Source organism: Coloeus monedula (assembly GCF_965178545.1).
Source record: "Coloeus monedula genome assembly, chromosome: 28".
In the NCBI taxonomy this organism is placed as follows: Eukaryota; Metazoa; Chordata; class Aves; order Passeriformes; family Corvidae; genus Coloeus; species Coloeus monedula.
The window spans coordinates 4,161,455-4,186,985 of NC_138808.1; the positions used below are offsets into that span (position 1 = coordinate 4,161,455).

At 57.1% G+C, this 25,531-nt stretch overlaps 2 protein-coding genes across 3 annotated transcripts; both read left to right on the top strand.

The window, feature by feature from the left end:
* Positions 1 to 832: 832 nt before the first annotated feature.
* On the top strand, positions 833 to 6,799 carry PROM2 (prominin 2; the record flags this gene model as incomplete). The annotated part of the gene is made up of 23 exons (XM_082298409.1): positions 833 to 1,049; positions 1,256 to 1,305; positions 1,429 to 1,631; positions 1,743 to 1,863; positions 2,057 to 2,120; positions 2,199 to 2,288; positions 2,411 to 2,610; positions 2,693 to 2,767; positions 2,854 to 2,917; positions 3,034 to 3,193; positions 3,315 to 3,467; positions 3,810 to 3,933; positions 4,462 to 4,553; positions 4,633 to 4,717; positions 4,822 to 4,968; positions 5,076 to 5,147; positions 5,221 to 5,313; positions 5,423 to 5,476; positions 5,818 to 5,898; positions 6,104 to 6,172; positions 6,315 to 6,404; positions 6,537 to 6,643; positions 6,736 to 6,799. The coding sequence occupies 23 exons, from the start codon at positions 833 to 835 to the stop codon at positions 6,797 to 6,799; spliced, it is 2,475 nt and encodes an 824-aa protein (XP_082154535.1).
* A 12,147-nt stretch (positions 6,800 to 18,946) lies between these two features.
* PRNP (prion protein (Kanno blood group)) lies at positions 18,947 to 23,832 on the top strand. Of its 2 annotated transcripts, XR_014227137.1 has the most exons (3): positions 18,947 to 18,991; positions 21,755 to 23,388; positions 23,680 to 23,832. XR_014227137.1 is itself a non-coding variant. In XM_082298435.1 (2 exons), exon 2 carries the CDS (start codon positions 21,757 to 21,759, stop codon positions 22,531 to 22,533), a length of 777 nt encoding a protein of 258 aa, XP_082154561.1. In that variant the 5' UTR covers positions 18,947 to 18,991; positions 21,755 to 21,756; the 3' UTR covers positions 22,534 to 23,832. The 2 variants fall into 2 exon arrangements, 1 of the variants encoding a protein (XP_082154561.1); XM_082298435.1 differs by having other exon boundaries at positions 21,755 to 23,832.
* The last annotated feature ends 1,699 nt before the right edge of the window (positions 23,833 to 25,531 follow it).

Consider the following 25,531-nt stretch of genomic DNA (forward strand, 5'->3'; position numbering starts at 1 on the left):
GCCGAGCAGGGTCGCGGCTCTCGGGATGCCCCGCGGCCGTCTGGGCACAGCGGGGCTGCTCCCCCCGCACCAAGAGATCAGGTTGAACCTCCTGCGCTTCCAGCCGAGCCTGTAATTAGCGCTCGACCCATGCCGGGGACTAGGATCCGGCCCTGGGAAGGAGCCGCGGCCGCCTCGGGGTGTGAGACAGGCACTGGCTGAGCCTGGAAAACTCATCTCACACCCGGCCGGCGAGTGGGCATCGCCAGCTGGGCCTCACTGCCCCCCTCCGTGTGTTCCCCCTTATTTTCCCTTCTTGTTGTTATCCCGGATCCCGGGATGCTTTTCCACAGGGTGATTCTGCCCCCACGTGCCCCATCCGCACATGAGGATCTCCCCACAAGGGCTGTTCCCCCAAGAGATACCCCAAATCCCAGATCCTTCCTTCCACGCTGGCTGTGGTGGGGACGAGCACCCTCCAGCCCAAGGCAAGGGGGTCCACCACCCCCCGTCCCCCTCCCCAAAACCCCGGGGAGGCTTTGCCATGGGTTTTGGGAAAAGCCTTGACAGCGGGGACCCCGCGGCGGTGACTCAGGGATGCCGGGGGTTGCGAAACAGGCCTGGGATGGTTTGGGAGACGCCTCCGCGCAGCCCCGCCAAGCCCAGCCGCCCCGGGGAGCCCGTGGGGGGAACAAGCCACGGCAGCGTCTGGCTTTGCGCGGCGGCTGACCCGTCAGGCAGGTTTCCCGGAGCAGGAGCCCAGCCGGAGCGAGCCGTCCAGCGCCGGGAATGCCCCTCCGCCCGCTCTCAGGCTGAAGGAGCCCCCGGCTCTCTCCTCGCCACCGCCGGAGCCATGCGGGCGGCCGGGCTGCTGCTGGCTTGGGCGCTGCTGCACCCCGCTGCCACCCAGCCGTGCCACCCCGCCAGCCCCGGCGGCGTGCTCCGCTTCACCGACAGGCACGCCGAGATCCGGGTGCCCGCGCTGCACCGCGTGCCCAGCTCGCTCGATCCCCTCTACGGCCTCGTCCGGCGCTGCCTGGACCTCATCCAGCAAAACCCGCTGCCCACAGGTGAGCCCCGAGCCGGGGAGCCGCGACCCCGCTGCGGCGGGGGCCGGGACCTCAGGGGGGGTTTGCTGGCTGCAATCCCCGCGCCAGGAGTGCTCCAGGGATCCCGAGGGGTTCAGGAAGAGGATTCTGCCTCTGTCCCGGGGCTGCTGCCCCGGGAAGGTTGAGGGTGCGTCGGCTGGGACCAGTGCCATGATTATTTTTTGCAGAGCTGCTCAGGACAGCCCTGAATGACCCCGGCTCGGTGCGGACGTCGCAGGTGAGCCGGGACATGGGGCGGGGGATGCCGTGGGGACGTTTTTCACCTGGCACGGGGCACCTGGGCACACGGAGCACCCCGAGCTCGGTGCAGAAGTGCCGACGAGGCTCTCCCGTGGTGCAGGTGGTGCAGTACGAGCTGGGCTATGTCGTCTGTGCCGCGGTGGCTCTGCTCTTCACCGTGGCCGTGCCGGTGGCCGGGATGTGTTTCTGCTACTGCCGGAGCCGGCGGCGGTGCGGGGGCCGCCTCCGCGCCCACCGGCGCTCGCTGGGCTGCCGCCGCCGCTGCCTGCTGGCCTGCCTGTCCTTCACCTCCCTCATCATCCTGTGAGTCCCCCAAATCACCCCCAAAACTCGCACTGGGTGGGGGGAACCGTGTCCTATGGGACGGGGAGGCTCTGCCTGACAGCCCCATCACCGCCTGCTTATTCCCGGCAGGATCAGCGTCACCTGCGCCTTCGTCACCAGCCAGCGGGTGAAGGGGCAGATGGAGCCGGGGCTGGGGGCCGTGCCCTCCACCCTGCGCACGCTGCGACAGCACCTTGCCAATGTCCCCCAGGTGGGTCCCCGAGCGGCCTCGCCCCCGGCATGGGGCGCTGCCCAGGGATGGCCGCGTTTCCCCCAGGGGATAGTTTGGCAGGCAAGAGGAGGTGACGTGGCTGCATTAAAAACGGATTTTGAATGGCAGCGTGGGGCTCCCTCCCCTCCCGGCGTCTGCTACCCCCGGCTGACCGGCTCCTCTTTCCTGGCAGGGGGTGCAGATGGTGGTGGACAAGTTCGAGGTGCCCCGAAAGCAGATAATCTCCGACCTGGGTGGTAAGCGCCGCGCCGGGCAGCACCCCGAGCTTCCCCCGGGGATGAATGAGGTGCTGACGGGGCGCCGGTGCCTTGCAGGGCTCAGCCGGAGCGTGGGGCTCTCCATCCACGCGCAGCTCAAGGCCATGACCTACGCGGCGCTGGCGGACCTGCAGGACAGGGCCGGAGGTACGGCCGGAGCGCGGCCGCCCCCGGGACCGGGGACGGGACCGGGACCGGGGCCGGGGCCGAAGCCTCGCCGGGGCAGCCGAGCGGAGCAGCGTGACCTAGCCCTGGGCTTTCTCTTTAAGACCTACAGACCTCGCTGCACCATTTACAGATTCTCGACAGGACGGCGCGGGCGCTGGCGGCGGCGCGGGCCGAGCTGGAGCCGGCGCTGCGGGAACGAAGGCGCCGCGTGGTCGCGCTCCTGGACGACCCGCGCTGCACCTCCTGCGCCAGCGTCCTGGGCAGGGCACAGAGCCTGGAGCTGGGAGCCGACTACGGCAAGGTGGGGTCAGGGCCCTGGTCGCCCACCGTCACCTCCCCATCCGGCTACCCCGGGGCTCACGGGCTCCTTCTTCCACTCCCAGGTGCCGTCGGTGGAGAAGGTGTTGAAGGCACTGGCCGGCCTGCCCCGAAGTGACTTTGCGGAGATGATTCGCCAGGTTGGGGGGTCGGGGTGAAGCGGGGAGGGTCCAGCACCCGCAGGCAGCTCCGGCTGAGCTGCTCAGCACCCCCTCTTTCCTCGCAGGGCAATGGCACCTTCAACTCCATCCCGGAGCTGGCCGTGGAGAGGATGGCGCAGGTCATCCAGGGTGAGTGGAGCTGCCACAGCGAGTGGGGACATCCTCCACGGGGCGAATCCCAATTTGGGGACATAGGGTGGGATGCAGGGACCATCCACCCCTCCAGCACAGCCTTGGCCCCGCAGATCTGCGGGACGATTTGGCCCGCACAGCGGAGAAGGTGCAGTCCATCGCCGACAGCTTCCCCTTCCCCGACTACACCCGGCCCGTGAGCGAGGCCCTGCTGAAGGCCGAGGACCGGAGCCAGCCGTACCTGCGGGAGGCGGGGCGCTTCGAGCGGTACAGGTGACCCTGGGAGCAGGACGGGCTGCAGGGGGTGCAGCGGAGAAGGGCCCTGAGCCCTCGCCGAGCCCCGGGTGCCTCAGCCCCGCATCTCGAGGCTGTGCCCTGCTGCTCTTCCCTCCAGGTGGATTGCGGGCACAGTGTTGTGCTCCATCATCCTCCTCATCCTCGCCTGCAACGTGACGGGGATGGCCCTGGGGGCGTACGGGCTTTCCAAGCGGGAGGACCCCAGCGACTACGAGTGCCGAGGAGAAGCTGGTGCCAAGTTTCTCTTGGTGTAAGCGTCTCTCTGGGTGCTGGGGGGCCATTCCATCTCACACCCCCCCAAAAAACAAACCAGAAGGGGAAAGCCAAGGGAAGGACTGGGAGCTGTCCCAGCGGAAAAGCTTTTGAAGCCACCGCCTGCGCCGGCAGGTTTGGGAGAAGCTGCTCCTCCCTGGGAGCTGGCAGCTCCTGCGCCCCGGCCCCGCTGCCCGGCACACCCCGCTCCCAGGGCCCTGCCCAGCCTGGCGTGCCCGGGCTCGGGAAGGAGCCGCGGGGCTGCAGCTGGACGGGCAGGTCCCTTCCTGCCCGCTCGGCTCTGCAAAGCCGCCGCCGGCGCCTCCTCTCCCTCTTACAGCGGCGTGGGCTTGGCTTTCCTGTTCTCCTGGCTCCTCATCCTCCTGGTTTTCGCCACCTTCCTGGTTGGGGGCAACATCCATACGCTGGTTTGCAGGAATTGGGTCAACCAGGAGATTTATAAGGTGGGTGGCCACACATCCACCCATCGCCCCGTAAATCTCTGCTTGGGTGCATCAAAATATCTCCAAAGGCTCCGTGTCCTCCCCCTAAACCCGACTAGAAAAGCCCCATCCTAGACCAGAAGACTAAGTTTAGGATTAGCTCCTTGGATTTGCATCATCAGCTGGGAATTGCCCTTGTGCTGTTAATTCGCTTCCTGCGGGATTGCTGCTCCCCGGTCCTTGGGGATCCCCGGTGCTTGGGGCTGGCAGCGTGGTGTGATGGGGCTGAGAGAGGGATTGGGGGAACGGGAATGGGATCAGGACTCTTCCCAAGGCAGTGCCACACACAGGCGGGTCCCAGCACGGGGCTGTCCCTCCAAACACACCCAGCAAGGCTCCTCAGTGGGGAACGGACAAATAAAAGCAGAATTAGCTCAGGCTGGGATGAGCCACCCCAGGATGCACCTGCAAGGGCAGAGCACCCCCAAAATCACTGCTGGGAACACCTGGGCCTTACCCTGACCCTGTTTCTCCTCCTGTTTGTCCCAGTTCATCGACACCCCTGGGAATCTCCCTCCGTCCATGAACCTCACCCGCCAGCTCAACCTCAGGAGGGACTCCAACCTCAGCTCCACGTACCGGTGAGGGTCGCAGGAGCCCCCCCCCCGTGCAGCGGGGGTGAATTTGGGATCGCTCTGCCGACGTCCCTCTGCCTTTCAGGGAGTGCAAGAGCGGCGCGGGGCTCTGGGAGGTGCTGCAGCTCGACAGGTCCTACGACCTGGATGAGCACCTAAAAACCCCCAAGGTGAGGGCTGGCTCCAGCCAGGGCCCCTGGTAGCGGCAGGGGGACGCAGGAGCTTTACTGGGGTTACTGGGAACGCTGCAGATTCCCTGGTCTGATCCTCACAGTACACGGCTGATTTCCAAAAACGCCTGGGCGACTTCACGGCGAACCTGGGGGATGTCCGGCTCCTCCGCAGCGAGGGCAGGCAGGACCTGGAGACCTTCGCCCGCAGCGGAGTGGACGAGGTGGACTATGGGCGCTTCCAGGAGGAGGTGAGGGGTGCTCACAGCGAGCTGGGCCCCACTGCAGGATGTGTCCCACACTGAGGCCGCCTGCCAGGGTTGGATTTTGGGCAGTCCCCAGCTCGGTTTTCCTGCAGATGAAAAACCCCGTGGTGCAGACCAGCCTGCCCGGCTTGGCGAGGAACCTCGAGGGGCTGCAGAAGATGCAGGTGAGCGGCAGGGTGGGCGGTGGGGATCTCTCGGTGCCCAGGGGGACACCCTCACCCCGCTGTCCTCCCACAGAGGAACGGCACGGTGGCCGGGCGGCTCGCGGCGGAGGCGCGGGCGCTGTGGCAGATGCAGAACTCCACGGTGCAGTCGCAGGAGGCTTTGGTGGTGAGTCCGTGCCGGGCTGGTGGCAGCGGTGCCGCTGGCACTGCCCGGCGGTGTCCGCTTGAAGGGGACAATGGGGCTTTTGAACCTTTCTCACTTCTCTGTCACACAGGCAAAGCTGGGGGAAAGCGTCCAGTTCCTCTCCCGCTTGGCACCGCACCTCAAGGTACTCGTGAGTCTCTTCCAGCCCCAAAAATCATGAGGTGCCCCGGGGGTCTCATCTGCCAAAAAACCCAGTTGCAGGGTGATGGGATAGCCCGGAAAAATGCCAGCCAGGAGAATCGGTCTCCTTTAGTGATTGGATTTGCTGCTGCAAATCAGAAATCGCCCTGCGAAGGCGTTTTCCTGCACGGGGCACAGCCCTCTTTCCCTGCCCTCCAGCAACCAGACCCAATTTGAAAGAAACCAGACCCAATCTGAAGCTCGGCAGTGCTTCCTGCACTTCCCGGGCACCCCTCCCGCTGCTCTGGGCCCTAAAGATGCCCTGTCCTCCCCGTGCTTCCCCAGGAGCGGGTGAAGAGGACACTGGCCACCACAGCTTCGGTGGAAGCCCGGCTGCCCGTGCAAGCCCAGCAGATCCTCCGGCAGGTGAGGTGGGGCTGGATCAGCCATCGGGGGGTGCAGAATTCCCACAGCTGGACGGAAAGAGTGAGAACAGGGCGCTGCAGGAGGGCACCGGGAGCCTTCAGTCCTCATTTCCCAGCCTGACATTAGCCCGGAGGTGGCTGGAGCGGGGATGGAGCCGGGCTGGGAAGAGGGGGCTCTCCCTCCATGCTGCCTTCCTTCTTCCCAGGAACTCGGCTGCTTCACCAGGAAGGAGCTGCGCTACTTCACCCAGTACCTCAACTGGGTCGGGCAGACGGTGAGCGCTCCCCTTCACCCCGCGGGGATTCCTGGGGCACAGGAGCCCCCACGGATCCCTCATGGATCCCCGAGCCGAGGCGGCAGAATGCATCCCAGGAGCCAGGGGTGGGCTGATGCCTTGTCCCTGCTCCTTGTTCCAGCTGAGGGAGGACGTGGCTTCGTGCCAGCCGCTCGCCACGGCCCTGGACAACGGGCGGGTCATCCTGTGCGACCGCATCGCTGACCCCTGGGTAGGGATCCCGGCCCTCCATGGGGGTCCAGCGAGGACCCACGGGAGCACCAAGGCTTCCCAAAACCCTCCAGAGCCCGGGGGCTGCCCGTGCCCTCTCCGCACGGCTCAGCCCCGCGGCGTCTCCTTGCAGAACGCCTTCTGGTTCAGCCTGGGGTGCTGCACCTTCTTCCTCATCCCCAACATCATCTTCGCCGTCAGACTCACCAAACACTTCCGCCCCATCCGCAACCGGCTCATGTGAGAGGCGGGCGGGGACGGGGGCACACGGGGTCGGGGGATGTGGGCTCCTCCCTGACCAGCCCCCCGGGCTTTCTTCTTCTCCTTTGCAGCTCTACGGGCTCAGAGGAGACCTGTCCCTTCCACATCCCCCGTGTCACGGCGCTCAAGCTCTAGGACGGGGCTCTGCCGGGTGCGGTGCCCCAGGAGCTCCCACAAACCGGTGCCCAAGCACTGCAGGGCTCCGGATCCCTCTGTCGCCTCTCAGGGCTTTGGATCCCTCTGGCGTCTCTTCCTCGGTGTCCTTTGGGGTCTGGCGTCTTTCCCGAGTGCGGGGCGCCCGGAGATCGGGATCCCTCTGACATCTCTTCCTCGGGGGGCTCCCGGAGCCCGGCTGATCCCGGCTGGCAGGGGAGGCTCTCCCGGCTCTCCCCCACCACCGGCGCACCCCTCACACCCCACAGGGAAGGGCTCCCGCCGCTGCCCCACCGCAATTCCCCACTCCCGGGAGCTCCGGGCGCTGTGGGGCGCATTAAAGCCCTCCCCTGCTAAAGCTGCCGCCGGCTCCTTTGTTGGTGCCCTCCGTCTTCCCGTTATCCGCAGGGCACCGTTCTGAGGGGGCTCCGGGGATGAGGGGAGCCCGCGGCTCGGGGGGGCTCTGGGGATGAGGGGGTCAGGGGCTCCAAGGCTCAGGGGTTGCCACAGCCAAGGGCATTTCAGGGCCGGGGGCTTTGGGGCCAAGGGGGCCGAGGGCGGAACTCGGGCGGAGAGGGGCTTTAGGGCTGGCGCTGTGGGGCCGAGGGGGCTTGGGGTCTGAAGGGACTCTGGGGCTGAGGGGACCCCCTGGCTTGGGGTCTGAAGGGACTCTGGGGCTGAGGGGACCCCCTGGCTTGGGGTCTGAAGGGACTCACGGGGACTCCAGGGCTTAGAGGGGCTCATGGCCGAGAGGGGCTCTGGTGCAGAGAGGCTTCAGGGCTGAGGAGTTGCCACAGCCAAGGGGGGCTTTAAGGTTGAGGTTATGGCTGAGGGGGCTCCAGGACTGAGGGGGGTCCATGGCTGAGGGGGACTCTGGGGCTGGGGTTGCGGCCAAGGGGGTTCTGGGGCTGAGGGGGCTCCAGGGCCGAGTGGGCCCTGAGGTTGAAGGGTTGCCACAGCCAAGGGGGGGCCTCAGGGCTGGGATTGTGGCTGAGGGGGCTCCGAGGCTGAGGAGGCTCCAGAGTGCTCCAGGGGGGTTCAGGGGCTGAGGGGGCTCCAGAACTGAGGGGTTGCTGTGGCTGAGGGGGGCTTTGGGGCTGGGATTGTGGCTGATGGGGCTACGGGGCTGAGGGGGCTCTGGGGCTGAGGGGTGACACGGCCATGGGGGCTCCAGGGTTGGGTCTGAGGTGGCTCTGGGGCTGAGGGGGCTCTGGGGCTGACACGGCCATGGGGGCTCCGGGGCCGAGGGGGCTCTGGGGCTGAGGGGGTGACACGGCCATGGGGGCTCCAGGGCTGAGTGGGCTCTGGGGCTGAGGGGTGACACGGCCATGGGGGCTCCAGGGTTGGGTCTGAGGTGGCTCCAGGACTGAGGGGGCTCTGGGGCTGAAGGGTGACACGGCCATGGGGGCTCTGGGGCTGAGGGGGCTCTGGAGCTGAGGACGTGGATGGACCAAGCCCCTGGCAGTGCCCCATGGGACCCCCATCCCCACCCCCCGAAGAACCAGGGCACAAACCCCCTTCCATTGCAGGGCTGGGGGCCCTCCTAGCCTCGGGGTGCAGTTAATTAGAACCTAATTAGAGCTTAATTAGAGCTGGGGGCTTGGGGCAGAAACTGTGGGTCAAGGGGGGCTTGGCTGTGGGTGCAGCCATGGAATGGTGGAATGGTTGGGGTTGGAAGGGACATTAAAAGGTCATCTCGTTCCGTCCCCTGGTGTGGGGAGGGGGCTCTTCCCCCCATCCCAAGGAAGCCCAGGCAGGGCTTTGCCTCCCAGTTTTTGATTTAGTGTGAAATTCCTGCTTTCCATTCAGATCCTTCATCCCCTGATTTCACAGGGCTTTGCCCAACCAGCAAATTATTCCCAAAATCCGTACGGGAGCCTGCAGATCCACCAAATGAGGATTTCCCTCCCTGAAATGCTCTCTCTTTGCCAGCCAGGAGAGAGAAATGCCCCGTTTGGATGCATTATTGAAAGGCTTTTCCTGCCCGCAGCCAGCAGCTGTGAAAACACCTGGTTTATGCATTATTGAGGTAATTGCTGCCCGCAGCCAGCTGGTTTTAAGCGGTTCCTCAGCCTGCAGAGGTCAGCATTGGAAAGGTTTTTTCCAAAGGGATTTAGGGAGCTGAAATCCCGAGGGATTTCTTCAGGAACCCCCCCATCCCCAGGGGTGTCCTCAGCCCACCTGGAACCCATCGGATGGCATCAAAAATCAGCGTTAAAATGGAATATTTTGTGGTCAGAGGGCGTTGTGGTGTGTGGAAAAGTGATGCTCCTACCTGGGATTCAGTCGGGAAATGAGATGCTCCCAGCTGGATCTGAAGGCCTGAAGTTACAAAATTCTGACATAATTAAAAAGGAGAGGTTTGCCTTATTTTTACAAACCCCTCTCTGCGGCAGCCCCGCATTTTAAATGCTGTAAAACCCACTCGGTGGTGCAGGAGAGCAAAGGGATTATCCACTTTAAACGTTAAGTAACCTAAAAGCAATAATATTTACCGGCTTCATCCACTGATTAAAGCAATCACAAAAACAAACTCGGAGTCGTTTAGGTTGGAAAAGGCTTCTGAGGTCATCAGATCCAGTGGATTTGTGAACAAACGAGCTGGATTCAGCTGGATCTTCCTGAAGTTATTCCTTGCGGCTGCGTCACAATAAATGACAGATAGACAACAAATAGCAGAGGAATTCACCCCGAAATAAACGTGTGTTATAGATCACCACGGAATATCCCTGTCCCTTGCCTGGAATGTGGATGGATTAAAAATGTGAGGATCTTTGAGTTCGTGGTAAATCACCCACGAATTATCCAGAAAATTGTCCTAAACCAACCGGAGGGTGCTTTATTTACAGGGAAAAGCAATAAAAAAGTGAGGACAAGCTGGGTAATGATTCCTCACCTAGAGCAAGTCAGGATTTATGATTAACATCCCGTCTCTCACAAAGGCACCTTGTCTCTTCCTCATGACTTTTTGATATTGATAAATAAATTAATAAATACTGATAAATTGATAGATTAAACACTGAAAGTAGGTCATTTCCAGCTCCTAAATGTATTTTTTTTATGATTTGGTGTCTCCTCTGTCAGGGTTTTTTTTTCCTATCTCAGGTTGTCTGGATCTGTGTTTTTGAGGGGTTTTTTTCTATCTCGGTTTGTGTGGATCTGTGTTCTTTGCCTTCTAAGGACTGAACTGGTGTTGATTAAACCACTTCCCTTCTCAAACCTCCCCTTGGAATTCAGCCCTTGGGACACCTCAGCTCCCTCGTGCTGTCCCTGCTGACCCCGGGAAGGGTCTGTAATTAATAGGTAATCAATAATTCACAGGGCTGCCGCTCTGGCAGCTCTCCCTGCTGGGCTGGGAGCTCTGCTCAGCCCAGGTGCTGCCCACCGCCGACTCCTGTTTCAGGACACAAATGGTTCTTCTCTATTCCCGGAACTAAGGAGAAATGCAGGAAAAGTCCGGCCAGTTTTGCAGGAATCAGCTTATTCCTGGGATTATAATGGCATTCAGTTTCACCATTCTTATTCCACTTCCCTCTATTTTTCTCCCCATTTCTCACTGAACACCAACCTCCTTTTCTTCTCCACAAAAAGGATCCGTGACCTCTCCCATCTGTTTTTCTCATCACCCCCTAAATACAGCTCAGGGAGCTCAGCCACAAAACAGCTGCCATGGAGAGTTGCTCGAAATGTCATCCCCATCCCCAAAATGTTCTTTTTAGAGCTGTTTGTGCAGCAGAGCTCCAGCAACGAGTGAGGGAGGGAGGAGATCCCAATTCCCAGCTCGATTCTGTTTAACCTCGGCTGAGGACTTGGTGGAATTGTACCAAACTTCCCATTTTTTTTGAGGCGTGGATTGATTCCCTACTGACTCCTTAACCCAGGCTCCCAAACGAGCTCGGCTTTGTGACAAACCAACTCCCAGAGCTTTCGCTCCCATTTTCCATTGTTTTTTAACATGGAAACTCCCTGGATTATTGATGCCACAAAAATATTTTGGAGGCACGGAAGTTCCAGGCCTGAACGCAGCCAAGAAAACACCCTGGGAGAAACAAACTGGGCTTTATTAATCCGATTAATTCTGATTAATGCTGATTATTATTTGCTATTTAATGGCTGTGGATGGGGCTTTGCCTCCAGGGTGACCCCGTGCTCCCAGCCCTGACCCGCCGCTGTGAATGCAAAGCCAATTTCCTTCATTTTCTGTACTTTGACCATTGTTCTGTCCCCAGAGTCCCTCTGGGCTTGCTGGGAAAGGTGCTGGAAGCCAAGCCAGGGGCCAAGGTCGCCGGAGCTGCTGGGAAAAGGGCACGTTCCAGTCGTGTGTGTCAGTGAGAATCAGCTTTAGGGACAACTGCAGGGAGAGGAAAAGTTCTCCTTGCCCATCTCTGGGGCAGAACAGCCCTTCCCGAGCTGGGGTTTGCCCTCTGCTGCTGTGGACTCCCAGCCAGGTTTATTTTCATCGTTTGCAAGCCGTTCTCCTCCATGCTCTGGAAGCACCACAGCATAAAAACGCTTTGCAGCTTGTGCTTGATGCCTCTGGATTTTTCCTCCTGGTGGCTGACGGCAACCCCCAGCCCTGAGGAGCCTGCGGGCTCCTTCCCTTGTAATTCCAGCTCTCTGCACAGATTTAACGTGACTCTAATTGCCCCGGAGCTCTCCACGCAGGCCACGAGCTGGGAGTTGCTTTGGAAAAGTTGAGGAGATAAAATCAAGGAGAAATCCTGGGGGAGAATTGTCAGCGCTGCCGCCTCCACTCAGCCCCTAAAACTGGCACATCCCAGCACCACGCTGTGCTCGCTATTAAATAGTTTTTATTGATTTTTATTTTTACTTTTATTCTTTGTTTTTATCTGAAATATTTCCAGCTGGGGGAAAAACCCCCCCTCATTTCATCCTTCTCCTCACCCCTGTCAAAGCTCAGCTTCCTCATCCGTTCGCGGGGCAGCCATTCCCACCTCATAGCCCCGGCTCAGAGGCAGGAATATTGTCGGGAATTTCCAGTGGTGTTGGCGCAAGGCGAGTGAAACCTCGGACCGCAGGGAAGCCGCCTTGGAAACGCCTCCGGGGAGAGGCTGCAAATCGCAGCTTTCCGCACATAAAACCCTTCGGAATCCCGGCTGCCTTCGAGCTGCCGCGGGGGGACCTCCCGGCTGCTTCCGAGCGCGGCTTCTTTGCACCAGCTTCAGCTGCCAGCGCCGCTCCTGCATCCCTCGCATCCCTCTGTAGCCATGGAAACGGCCACGGGGGAGCGCCGTGCCCATGGCAACCCCGCGGGAGCCTCTTGAGCATCCTCAGAGCAGCTCCAGCCTCCGCCTGGGCTTTTCCTCGTGCCAGGCTGCGGCTGTTGGCTCGTTCCTGCTCCCGGGAGGGTGATGGCAAAGCTTTTCCTCACGGGCAGCTCCCCTGCCGGGGTAAAAGGGCAGATGTGACATTTAGTGCCGGGGTATTTGGTGTCTGAAACTTCCCTGGTGTCTTAAGAAAGACAAACTTCGTAAAGAGCCTTTCAAGTGCTGCCTTAGGGGACGGAAAAGCTTTGGACCGAGCCGTGTGTGGTCTGGGGTCAACATCCCGGCTGGAAGATGCTCCAAAATGGATGGGAGGGTGCCCATCCCGTGGGAAACTGTTCCAAGGGGTTAAAAATCCTAATGGATGAAATCCTGGCCCGATTTCCCCCCCGACCCGCATTTCCCAATCCTGGTTTCTCTGTTGATTCTCATTTACACTCAGAGCAAAAGAGGGTGGAACCCCATAAAGTCCCGGCCCCTGGAACTCTTCCCATGGAGGGAAAGGGGGAAATCCGGGTGGAAATTTATTCACCAGATCGGCTAAGAGGATTTACACGTTGGGTTTAATCATCTCATCCTCACTGAGCTTGGGAGGTGGAAACCAGGTCAGGGCAGGGAAAAGCTTGTTGTGTTCTCAGGTGAATAAACAAGGCAAAGACCCGGATCAAAAGGAGGTGTATCAAAGAAAAAATGTGACTTTAAAAATACTATAAGCTTAATTTTTAAATAAATTTTAGAAGTTATTTCTCCATCTTCAACCTGGCTCCTGTTTCAGTCTGTCTCGACTTGGTTTTTTTGAAATAAAAATCAAGTCATTACCTGCATTTCCTGGCGTTCAACTTTCACCCACAGCCCCTTTTCCCAGTGGGAAAACTGATTTTTTTCCTGCCCCTTTCCCAACTCAGCCCAGCCAGGAACTCACGAGAAGCACCAAGAAGAGCCCTGTGTCCGTCACACCTCCAAAATTTAAATGCACCAGCCCGAATTTCGACACGTCCCTACAAGCTCTGAGCTCACCGCGACGCATTCCGGGCTCGGAGCGATTCCCCCGAGCAGGATCCTGGATGATTGATGCCAAAACAATGGGGACGGGAGCGTCTGAGCCCAGCCCGGGTTATTTTTGAGGAGGTGACCTCAGCGCTGCCGCCTGATGTCATCCAGCGTGCCCCCACCGCGGCTCCGAGCTCGGAAAGCCCTTCCAGGGGATCGCGAGTTAAAAATAAACGGGAGAGAAGGAAAGGAAAAGAAAGGAAAACCTCCCGGTGAGTCATGTGTGCCGAACCCTGCCGGCAGGGAAAATAAATAGGGATATTCAGCTTTTCCTGCCAGGGAGCCAGCTGTGGGTAATGGAATTTCGGGGAAGTTTATGGGAATTCTAGGATTTCTGGGAGAGAGTTCGTTCCTGAAGCTTTAGGGAGGAACACGGCGCTTTAAAAGGGCTCGAACGCTGGGTCCCTGCCGGAGCAGAGAACAGATTTATTCACTCGAAGGACACAAGGAGCCCTTTCTGGGAAGGCTTTTCCCAGAGACAGCAGGGAATTGTTGGTGTCCTGCAGCAGCTGCTCCCAAGGCACTGTGAGAGGTTATTTTTAAATCCAACACCGGGCTGAAACCAGAGCAGACAGCAAACATCATTTTGGAACGAGGACCGACTTCTCCCATCGGTTAATCCAGATAGAGGCTCAAATACACAAACTCGATATTTTTTTCCCTCACTTCAAAGCACTTCTATTATCAGTTTTTATTCTAAAAAAAGGAAAAATTTCCCAATGAGCTTTTTAATGCTTTTTCTTTTAATAAAAGCTGTTATTTTCCCTCCTAGCACCCAGGTGATGCCTGGGAGAGGTCAAAAGCACATTTTTGGGAGCTGTGACCCATCCAGGTGATCTGCCAAGGCCTCGATGCCTCACTGGGAAGGCATCAGGGAAGGGAGGGTCCTTCCCACCCCTAAGGAGCTTACGAGTGCCCCTGCCTGGAATAGCAGGGAGCCCAGGAGCGGGGTTATCACAGCCCTAATCAGATTGGAGCAGCTGGGCAGACGTTTCTAACCCCAGGGATGAACATTTCTAACCCCAGGGATGAACATTTATAACCCCAATGGATGAACATCTATGACCCCGGGGATAAACATTTTTAACCCCAATGGATGAATATTTATAGCCCTGTGGATAAACATTTCTAACCCCAATGGATAAACATTTATAACCCCAATGGATAAATATTTAGAATCCCCATGGATAAACATTTTTAACCCCATAAATGAACATCTTTTACCCCAATGGATAAAGATTTCTAACCCTATAGGTGAACATTTCTAACCCCATGGGTGAACATTTTAACCTGAATGGATGAACATCTATGACCCTATGGATAAACACTTCTGACCCCGTGGAGAAACATTTTTTACCCCAATAGATGAATATTTTAACCCCACAGATGAACATTTAGAGCCTTTTTTAGGCCTTGTCTAAGAGTGAAGCTCAGCAGGATGAGTTCAGCCCCCAATATTTCCTATTCCAGCGGCCGCTCCCGCGGAACAGAAATGAAAATAAATTAATTTGGCCGATTTGCTTCCTCGAGGATCCGGATTTGTCTCGGGAGCACAGCGAGGAAAAGCTCTGCCCGATTTGCTGTTTCCTGCCCCAAACCCACCTTCCCTGGTCCCTCCGGGGAGCCTCCCACAGAGGGAAGATTCCAGCAGGATCCCGGGGCCCGTGAGTCACATCTGCCAGTGGATCCCGTTCCCAAATGACATCACCGAGGGAAGCAGATCCACATGGACAGCACAAACTCCTCCCCAGCACCACGAGCCATAAACTACTTTATTTTTTCCATGAGCTCCTTGGCTTCTCTACAAAGCCGCCCCTGGCCAAGGAGAAAACCCCTCTGGAAGCAGCGGGGGGTGCTGGATGGAAAGTTTGGCCGGGTGGTTTTTCCCCTCCATGATTTTCCTCTCCTGGCACGTGTCCCTGGGATTAGGGACATGCTGGGACTTCTCCTCCTCCTCCTCCTCCCCACCGTGGGTTACGTAAGTGGTGACTCCCTGGAAGGGCACGGAGTCAACGTCCTGCTCGTGCCACCCTTCCCTCCTGGCCAGCTTCCCTGTGCAGAAGAGGCTGCAATCGAAACTCTCCTCAAAATTGGGGATGGTTTGGGTTGGGAGGACCTTAAATCTCACCCGAGGTCAGGGATGGCTCCCACTGGCCCCAAACACCTTTTGTCCGTGTTTGAGCCCTTTTATCTTGTTCTTCCCTTCGTACAGGAAAACTTCAGGGTGTCAGGAGCAAAGGAGAAATTCTGTCCGTGAGGTTGAACATGGAGTGGTGATGCAGGTCGAGATTTCCCAGGGAAAAGCCCTTCTGCCACTAAAAAAGGGCTAAAAATGACATTTCTGCCACTAAAAACGGGCTAAAAAATGACATTTCTGTCACTAAAAATGGGCTAAAAAATGACATTTCTGCCACTAAAAATGGGCTAAAAATGATATTTCTGCCACTAAAAAAGGGGTAAAAATGACATTTCTGCCACCAAAACCAGGCTAAAAAATGATGTTTCTGCCACTAAAAATGGGCTAAAAATGACCTTTTTTCCTCTGGAAGGAGAGCTCTCTGCAGGGAGCCCAGCCCAAGTGAGCAACGAAGGTCTCACCACAAAAAAAAATGCAAAATATCCTCATAAAACCTCAAATTTTTAATTACACACTGAGATGGGAAAACAACAGCATCGCTCCTCCCAGCTGGGAAGGAAGGGCCGCCAGGGCTTTTGCCACTGGCCCTCTCTGTCCCCAGACTGGATTTTCTCTGCTCTCATCCAGGCAGGAGCCAAACATCACCTTCCCAAGAGAATTCCGAGGAGTTCTGCTTCGGAGGGATCATTCCAGGGTGAGTATTCCATCAGAGAATAATCCAGGCTCTGCAGAACACACCTCATCAGCCCTCTGGACACGCTTGCTGCCGATTATTTTTCCCCTTGGAGGGTTTGAAGAGGTTTCTGCGTGAACTGGAAGTGGAATTTGAGCTCGAGTCTGGACTTTTTGCCGTCTCCAGGGAGTGAGGGCGGGATGGAAACAGCCCCTGGGACTTCACCCCTTCCTCAAACCCCACCAGATCACCCCAAAACCGTCGGCAGTTGAACACAGAATGATGATGCAGGTCAAGCTTCCCACACAGTGCAAGGAAAAGCCTTTCTGCCAATAAAAATGGGCTAAAAATGACATTTTTTTTCCTCTGGAAGGAGAAAAACCCCACCAGATTACCCCAAAACCAGCTGGATGCCTTCCCCGCCTTTGCTGCGACTCGTTCTGCAGGCAGACCCGGAGCTGCGTGAATAAAAGCGTTTTGCATGAATTAAAGCAATAAAAAATGACACAAAATCAATGAAGGAGATGAACTTTCCTCCCTCCCCAGCCCAGCATTAAACCAAAGTCAGCTTTTTCCGGCTGTTACGAGAAAAACTCATCCCATTAATGATTTCTAAGCTGGCACAGGGCCTGTTGCGCTATTTCCGGTGTGAATGAGGAAGGGCCAAGCCTCCAGAGGAGATTGATGCAGCTCCTGCCTTGAGGCTGAGAGAAATTTTACCCTGGGATGCAGAGAAACCATTAAAGAGCTGCTGTGGATGCACTGGGCGGGGCACAGAACTCCCACAATAAATTAAATATTCATTCATAATCCATAGGCTGCTCCTGCTTGTTTTGTGGCCGGGGTCTGATGAAAAATGCCTCTGTTTCTGCAAACAGAAATGCTGTTTCCAGAGGAAAAAAAAGGTTTTGTTTTCACTGTTGGCCAAGCCACAGTTTTCAGTAAATACTCTTTTTGGATAAATAATTTGCCATTGTTGTTGTTCTTCTGGAGTAAATTATGACAGTAAACCTCTGATTTTTAGATTCATGTAGGATTAATTCATCCCAACCAGCCCATTCCTGGTTTACTTTTATTCTTTTGCTGGCACGGGGTTTGGATTGCCCATGGGTGAGTGTTTCAACCCAAAGCAGGCAATCAGGAGCCATCTGCACACAGAACAAATCTGCCCTGCAGGACAGAGCTTCCCCAGGCCCACAGACCTTAATCCTGCCTATTTCATCTTCTCCTGCCCAGGTTAATATCTGTGTTTTGCCAGCACAGCCCATTTCCCTGCCAGGCAGAAATGGCTTTCATTTATTTTAACATGATCCAGCCAGATGGATCCCAAGGCCGTGGAGCATCAGGGCAAAATCCATTTTTACATCCAGGTGTGCTCTGTGGTCCAGGATGGCCGTTCCTGGTCCAGCTGATTTGGGCAGCAAAACCTCGGGAGAGTTTTGGTGTTAAAATCATAAAATCCTGGAGTGGTTTGGGTTGGAAGGGACCTTAAAGCTCACCCAGTGCCGTGGGCAGGGACACCTCCCACTGTCCCAGGCTGCTCCAAGCTCATCCAGCCTGGCCTTGGGCACTGCCAGGGATCCAGGGGCAGCCACAGCTGCTCTGGAAAACCCATTCCAGCCCCCTCCCAACTGCCACAGAAACCTTCCTGGATTCAAACTGGCCCATTGTAACCCCAAAAGTTGGGAACCACCCCCCATTCTGGTCTTCAGCTCTCTGTTTATTCCAGCCACGTATTTTCACCCTTTGAAAAAGCCCCATCTTGCCATGAGCATCCCGTAATTGTTAATTTTCTTCTGAGGCATTTCCTCCCATTAAACACCGGGATTCCTCGACATGAAGTGAGACTGTGGGAGCGAGTTCTACTCCTCTGGAGGGAGACAGGTTTGAAAGACAAATTCATCCTTTCTCCCACAGGCCTGAGCCGGGCTGGTTTCCTCTCCATCAACCCTCGGAGCAGCTCTGTTCCACGGGGTAATGGATGATGGATAATGGATAATGGGTAATGGATAATGGATAATGGATACTGGATAATGGGTAATGGGTTTGGAGCTGCAGTCAGCAGCTGCTAAAAGCATCCTGCCCTCTCCCAGAGTCTCGACCATGAGATTCCCAACCCCATTGATATCCTCCAGTATCCAAGTGCTGCAATTTCCCAAGGTTTCCAAATCAGCCCCAAACCCTGATATTTCTTCAATTAAAAAGAAAAATCCGAGCACTGCGATTTTCCAAGGTTCCCAGAACAGCCTCAAACCTCATCGTTCTGTCCAGTGTTTCTTCAGTAAACCATCGGGATACTGCGGTTTTCCAAGGTTTCCCAACCCAGCCCCAAGCCTTGGCATTTCTTCAGTATAAAATCCAAATGCTGCAAAATTCCAAGGTTTTCAGATCAGCCTCAAACCCTGATATTTATTCAATAAACCCATCCAAGAGCTGCAACTTCCCAGGATTTTGAAATCAGCCCCAAGCCCTGGTATTTCTTCTGTGTAAAATCCAAATGCTGCGATATCCCAAGACGTCCAAACCAGCCCCACATCCCGCCGATTCCACCGGTATTTCTTCAACAAACCACCAAAGCACTGCGCTTCTCCGAGATCCCCAAACCAGCCCCAAATCCTGGTGATCCCACCAACATTTCTTCAAACCACCATCCAAGCGCTGCAATTCCCCAGCAGGCCCCACACCCTGAGATTTCCTCCGTTTAAAATCCAACCGCTGCAGCACTCCAAGATTTTTCAATCAGCCTCGAACCCTGGTAATTCTTCAACAAAACCATGGGAATGCCGCGATTTTCCAGGCGCTCCTTTGGCTGCCAGCGTGGCTTCCCGTGCCGGGGGGGGATGATTTGGGGTGAAGCCGGGCTTTGCGGGGAGCTGGCCGCGGTATTCCCTGGGGAAGGGGCTGGAGCTGGCCGGGCTCTGCGGGGCTGGGCTGCGCAGGAGGCGGCTCCTCCCTCTCGCTATTTATTCGCCCGCGGAGCTCCGTGGCTGAACCGCCTCGGAGCGAGCGGTGCAGCGAGCTCCCAGCCGGTGAGTGCCGGGGAAAGCGGGGCGCGGGGGCTTCGGGAGGGATAAACCCAGAGGCGAGGGGGGTTTCAGCGCCGAGCGGCATCGCGGGGGCGGGGGGCTGCCTCTTTTCGCTGCCATCGCCGCCTAAAAATAGACATTTCCAGCGTCTCCTTAAAAGCCAGAGCTCTGCTCCTGCCCGGCGATTGTTTACTCAGCGTTTATTCAGCGCTGGCGCTGGTGGGGAATTTCTCCTCCGAGGGTTTTGCCTTTTCCCTCGGCTGCCAGCTGCTCCCTCATGGTTTGGGGGGTTAAAAGAGAAAGGGGTTGAGGGGGAGATTTCTAAACCCAGAGGTGACATTTTCGGGGAAATCCCGATTTCATCGCAAATTCCCAGAGCCCCAGCCCGCAGTTTTCACCCAGGAGCCAGGACATTCCCAGCATCGCCGAGCATCTTCCCACCTCCGCCTTCCCCACCTCCCTTCGCTTCTTCTCCCCCGTCCCCGAGGCGATTTCCACGGATGTTTTGGCACCCGGCTGTTGGTTTTTCCCCTCCAAACCAAAACCTCCTCCTTGCCAGCCCCGAGCACGTAATTGCTGCTTGCGATCGCTCCTCGCAGCCTCCATTTTCCACTGAGGGAGCTCGGAGTTCCTCCAGCTCTCCAGCGCGGATATAAATCCCGCCGGCACAAACCACCTGAATTAATTTCTCATTTCCAGCATCCGCCAGGAGGGCGGATATGGGGGAGGAAGGTTAGAAAGCGTCGGGAGAAAAAAACAAACCAAAAAACGCCTGGGAAGCCTCTCGATCTATAATTTAATATCGATACCACGGTCACGCCAGAAATGTCATTTCCGAGCACAGGGCTTGAGGAAGCGGCTCCTGACCCCTTCCGGGGTTTGTGCCAGCCAATTCACTTATTTGGGGCGAAGCTCCGCGCTCGCTAATTAGCGCGGCGCAAACGAGGCTGCGCGCTGCTCATCAGAGCTCGGCTCTAAAGGCAATTAAGAGGAGCAGGGCAGCGCTGCCAGGCGCTGCAATGCTCCAAGATTTCTGAATCAGCCTCAAACCCTGAGATTTCTTCAATAAAACCATTGCGGGGCTTTGCCAGAACCCCTCTTTTCAACCAGGGGCTGATTTCCCCCCCTCGGAACTCACAGCGGGGAGCGACATCTCCAAAAATATATTTTAAAAGTGGCCAATTTGCTGATTTTTCCTCTTCCGTTTTGAATTTTGCCGAGCACCCAGGGAGCGTTCGCTCGTTTGGTTGTTTTTCCTTGCCTTTTGGCTATTTTTAACCCCCCTGATCTCATCCCTGCCCCCAGCGGGTGGGTGCTGCGGGGTGAGGGAGGCAGCAAGCCCGCTCCAAAGCGGGTGCCTTGCGCCCAGATTTTTCCATGAGCAAGCCTGGAATTCCTGCCCATCACCAGGGACAGGCTCGAGCATCTCCCCTGCATTTTTATTTAGGCCTCTTGCGAACGATCCCAGCCGGAACGCTGAGCTTAAAGGGCTTTGATTCAAACATTTCTGGACATAAAACCAGATTTTGGGGGCGGGAGAAAAGGAGACAAAACATCGTTATCTGAACGCAAAGAGACGAGTTTGCTTTTTGTGGCCTACAAAGCCATATCTAGGTTGGAACAGAAGAATTTCTGGCTTAAACAGGGGCTTGTTTGGCCTCTTTGGAGCATCTCGGGAAAGCTCAGCACCTCCTGCCTGCCCTGAGGCTACTCCTGGGGTGACCCCATAGGAAGCTGCTCCATTAATCGTTGCAGAGCACGAACATTTAGGACCCGAATGGAATTGTTTCTTGCTGCCAGAAGGCGCATGCAGGGGTGCTGTGAAATGCCCACCCACACTGAGAATGCTTCTCTCGCCGTCCCCAGCAGGCAAGGAGGGATTTTGGGGGATAGCTCAGCCTCGGGCAGGGTGGAAAAACCCTTTTCTGTTGCTGCACTCGCGTGCTGAACGCGAGGGGAGCAGCAATTCAGCGCCCTTGGCATCGAGGGGAGGCACCCGGAGGGGTTGTGCAGCCTGGGAGGTGTTTTCCAAAAGTCTTTCCAAAGGATTTGCAGCCCTGGTGCGGATTGTCCAGGCGGGATTATGCACGCAGGGAGGGAAATGGCTCGTTAAAGGGGATTTCAGCCTTGCCAGCCCTCCAGGCAACGGGGGAGATGCCTGGCGTGCCCCCGGAGTGCCAGCAGCCAAACGCTGAGTCAAGGGATGTTTGCAAACACATTGAGCTCCAAAAATGCCGGTTTTCACCTCAGGCCTGTGGCCCCTGAACAGGGATTTGGGCAAAACGCGCTGAATTCCGGCCTCTGGGGAAAGCAAGCGTGCGGGGCCAGGCTGGGCGTTGCCCTCCCTGCAGCACCGAGGGTCCAAAAGCTTTGGGATTGGGCTGAATCTGTTTACGGCATCGATCCTGGCACAGCAGAAATCCCATTTCTACCCTCAGACTGGGCACGGCAGGTTGGTTAAGCGGGGTTTTACCTCCCAATCAGGTGAAGCATTTTCTCCCCAAAGCTTTTCTTTCACTGCTTAAAACTGCCATCGCCGGCAGGGGTCCTGTTGGGGGATAGAGATAAATACATATATATATGAAATATTTTATATCTGTGTATAAATGAGGCGTTTTTGGGGACATAAACACGCATTTAGTCCAAAGCTGTTTATTGTGCAGCCGGATTTAAAGGGAGCAGCTGAGTTTTACGTGATGCAGAAGTGAGGGAGTGTTGAGCCCGGGGGTTTGTGCCCCTGCCCTGACGCTGTCCTTGTCCCCACAGCCATGGCCAGGCTCCTCGGCACCTGCTGCCTGCTGCTGCTGCTGCTCCTCGGCGTCTGCACCGACGTCGCCTTCTCCAAAAAGGGCAAAGGCAAACCCGGCTGGGGCACCGGGAGCCACCGCCAGCCCAGCTATCCCCACAACCCCGGTTATCCCCACAACCCCGGTTATCCCCACAACCCGGGCTACCCCCGCCAGCCCGGCTACCCCCAGAACCCCGGCTACCCCCACAACCCGGGCTACCCGGGCTGGGGACAGGGCTACAACCCGTCCAGCGGAGGAAGCTACCACCAAAAGCCGTGGAAGGCCCCGAAACCCAAGACCAACTTCAAGCACGTGGCGGGGGCGGCGGCGGCGGGGGCCGTGGTGGGTGGGCTGGGGGGCTACGCCATGGGCAGGGTGATGTCGGGGATGCACTACAGCTTCGACAGCCCCGACGAGTACCGCTGGTGGAACCAGAACGCCGCGCGCTACCCCAACCAGGTCTACTACCGCGACTACCAGGGCCACGTGCCGCAGGACGTCTTCGTGGCCGACTGCTTCAACATCACCGTCACCGAGCACAACATCGGCCCGGCCGCCAAGAAGAACGCCTCGGAGGCCGGCGCGGTCGCCAACCAGACGGAGGCAGAGCTGGAGACCAGGGTGGTGACCAAGGTGATCCGCGAGATGTGCATCCAGCAGTACCGCGAGTACCTCCTGGCCTCGGGCATCCGGCCGCACCTCGCCGACGCCTCCCTCGCCGCCCTCCTGCTCCTCGTCCTCTTCGCCCTGCACTAGAGCACCCCGGGTCCCGCGGCTTCGAGATGTCACCCGTGTCCCCCTGGGGTCCCCCCGGCCCCCCCGTTCTCGCTTGCGGTCGTTCTTGGTGAAGAGCCCCTGGGGCGCTCCCCGGAGTCTCCGGTTTAGGCAACGGGATGCAAATTTCCTTCTCCGCCCCAACCAGGACAGGACAGCGCTGGAGCCGGACGCCCGAAAACGTGGCCTTCACCACCTCCTCCTCCTCCTCGGGGTCACCCCGAGAGGGACCAGGCAGACGGGAGCTCTCCTTGGCATCCCTGCGAGAGCGTTTCCAAAAATCCTCTTCGCTAACAGGCAGGGTTTTATCCCCTCAGTCCCGCTGCCACCACGCCCTCCCTTTCCCTGGGGCACCCCAGCACCTCTGGGGATTTCGGAGGGGCAGCTGTGGGGTTTTCAAGCTGCCAGGCTGCAATTTGAGCCCTTTAACCCCAAAAACCCCTTCCCCGTGTACATAAGGAGCTGCTGCTCCGCACCCTGCATGCTGCAAAAACCTCCTGCAGCAACACACCAAAATAAAGTCATTTTTTATTCCCTGCCACTGCGAGCCTGAAGCACCAGTCAGTCTTGAAAGGCAGAAAGCACTGCTGAACGCCCCAAACACCCCCAAAACCGTGTGTCCCAGCCCGAGAAAAAGCTATTTTGGACGCTCTAGGTGACAAGTCACGTTCATGCTTCAGCACCTTGGCCTACCGGACGTTAAAATGCAGCAAAAAGGATTCTCAGGGGGGTTGAGCACAGAGCAAGAGACTGAAATCAGCTAAATCACACCGGACCAGCAAACAGCATCGGGAAAAACGGGCCTGGGAAGGGAGATGCTTAAAAAACATCACATTTGTGAGTAATTCCTCTGACCTGTGGCAGCAACGGGTGAAATTCTTGCTTCTCGTGTGCTGGGTCGATGCCGGGCTGGGGCCGAGCTGTAACATCCGTGGCGCTGCGCTTGCTGAGCCGAGCTCTGTTTAATATCTCTCGTGTATTTTTTGTTTTTGCAAGGCACTGAATAACACTGTCCTCAATGAAATTTGTTTTGTTTTGGTTTTTTTGCATTGGTGTAAGCTAAGTGAAGATATATTATATATTTTTAAAAATATATAAATATATATAAATAGAAAATAAACCTTTCAGGACACCCACCGGAAAAGCAGGGCTTTGAGGTGCCCCGTACTTTGTGATACGCGGATGTTTTGTAAACCCGTCACGGTGCATGCCCGGAATCTGCCGTGCTGAGCCTTTTCTAAGTGTTCCACGTCTGGTACAAATTAAAACGGATAAAGCCAAGATGCCCGGCAGCCTCCTTCGTGCGACAGCCCCCGGCCGGCCCCGCGGAACAGAAGCGGCATTTTCCGCCCTCTCTGTGCCCCCTCCCTGGCCTGAGGGAGCCTTTGTTCCCTCCCAGCGCCGGATCTGGCGCAGACCCCACAGTCCCAGTTAACCTCTGCTCCTCCCCTGCTCCCACTGATGGCATCGCTGCAGTCCAACGAGTATTTTCTGATTTCTGTCTAATTCCAATTTCTGCCTAATAAAAGAGTTTTTACGTTTGCTGTTTCAGTGGCGTTAAGCCCGATCCAGACCCTGCCTAATCATGGAATGGTTTGGGTTGGAAGGGACCTTAAAGCCCCTCCAGTGCCACCCCTGCCATGGGCAGGGACACCTCCCACTGTCCCAGGCTGCTCCAAGCTCCATCCAGCCTGGCCTGGGATGCTCCCAGGGATCCAGGGGCAGCCCCAGCTGCTCTGGGAATTCCAGCCCAGCCCCTCCCCACCCTCCCAGGGAACAATTCCTTCCCAATATCCCATCCATCCCTGCCCTCTGGGAAACCATTCCCTGTGTCCTGTCCCTCCAGGCCTTGTCCCCAGTCCCTCTCCAGCTCTCCTGGAGCCCCTTCAGGCCCTGGAAAGGGTTTTAAGCTCTCCCTGGATCCTTCCCTTCTCCAGGGGAACATTCCCAGCTCTCCCAGCCCGGCTCCAGAGGGGATCCAGCCCTGGAGCAGCTCCGTGGCCTCCTCTGGACTCTCTCCAGCAGCTCCACGCGCTCCCGCTGGGATCCCAGGGCTGGGGGCAGCGCTGCAGGTGGGGACCGAGGGGCAGAATCCCCCCGGAGCCGCTGCCCACGCTGGGGGTCAGCCCAGGCTCGATGCAAATCGGTTTCAAGGTGATTTATTTCCATTTATTTGCATTTCACAACCGGAGGACCCATCCCCTGACAGCCCCCGCTCTGAGGTGCTGCAGCCCCACAGTAGGAGGAAAAATTCCCACAAAAGAAGGAAGGAAAAAACTTCACCCCATGCAGAAGATGGAATAAAAAACCTCCCCAGAAGATGGAATAAAAAACCCTCCCATTTTCCGAGATGAACACATGGATATTTCCAGGAAGAGGCTTCCAGCCCTTGCCCCGTGACCTCCCCTGGGGAGGGTTTGACCTCAGCAGCAGCAGCACCATAAAATACTCATTTTTAACCCCAAAACCCCATCTTCCATTCCCTTCCTGCCAGCACAGGGAAGCTGCTGCAGTCTCCCAGTCACGGGAACCACACTGGCAGTGCTCAGACGAGCTCAAAACCAACATTTACCCCTCCCTGCACACACAGCACCCCGGTTTTTTACCCACCATGGGGGAACGGGGCTTTAGGGCGATTATTGGAGCCGTTGGCTCAGCAGGGAAGGTTGGAACTTTCCAGGAGCACCCAAGCAGGATGTGGGGACACAGTCTGAACCCTCGTGCCCTTTAAGGACAGCCGGATCAAATAACCCCGGAGCCCCCTGGGCCCCCTGGAGCGATCTGTTGGACCAGAGAAATTCGTTAATTAATTAGCTAAATACTCCAAATCCTGGAGCGTGCACAGGAGCCTCACACGGAGCGAGGACGGGGAGAGTTTCTGGTTTGCCAGGGTGATAATGAACACACCCCGAAGTCCAAATACAGTAAAATCTGAGGTTGTTTTTTCTGAGTCTCCTCCAAATCTCCCATTGCACAGCAC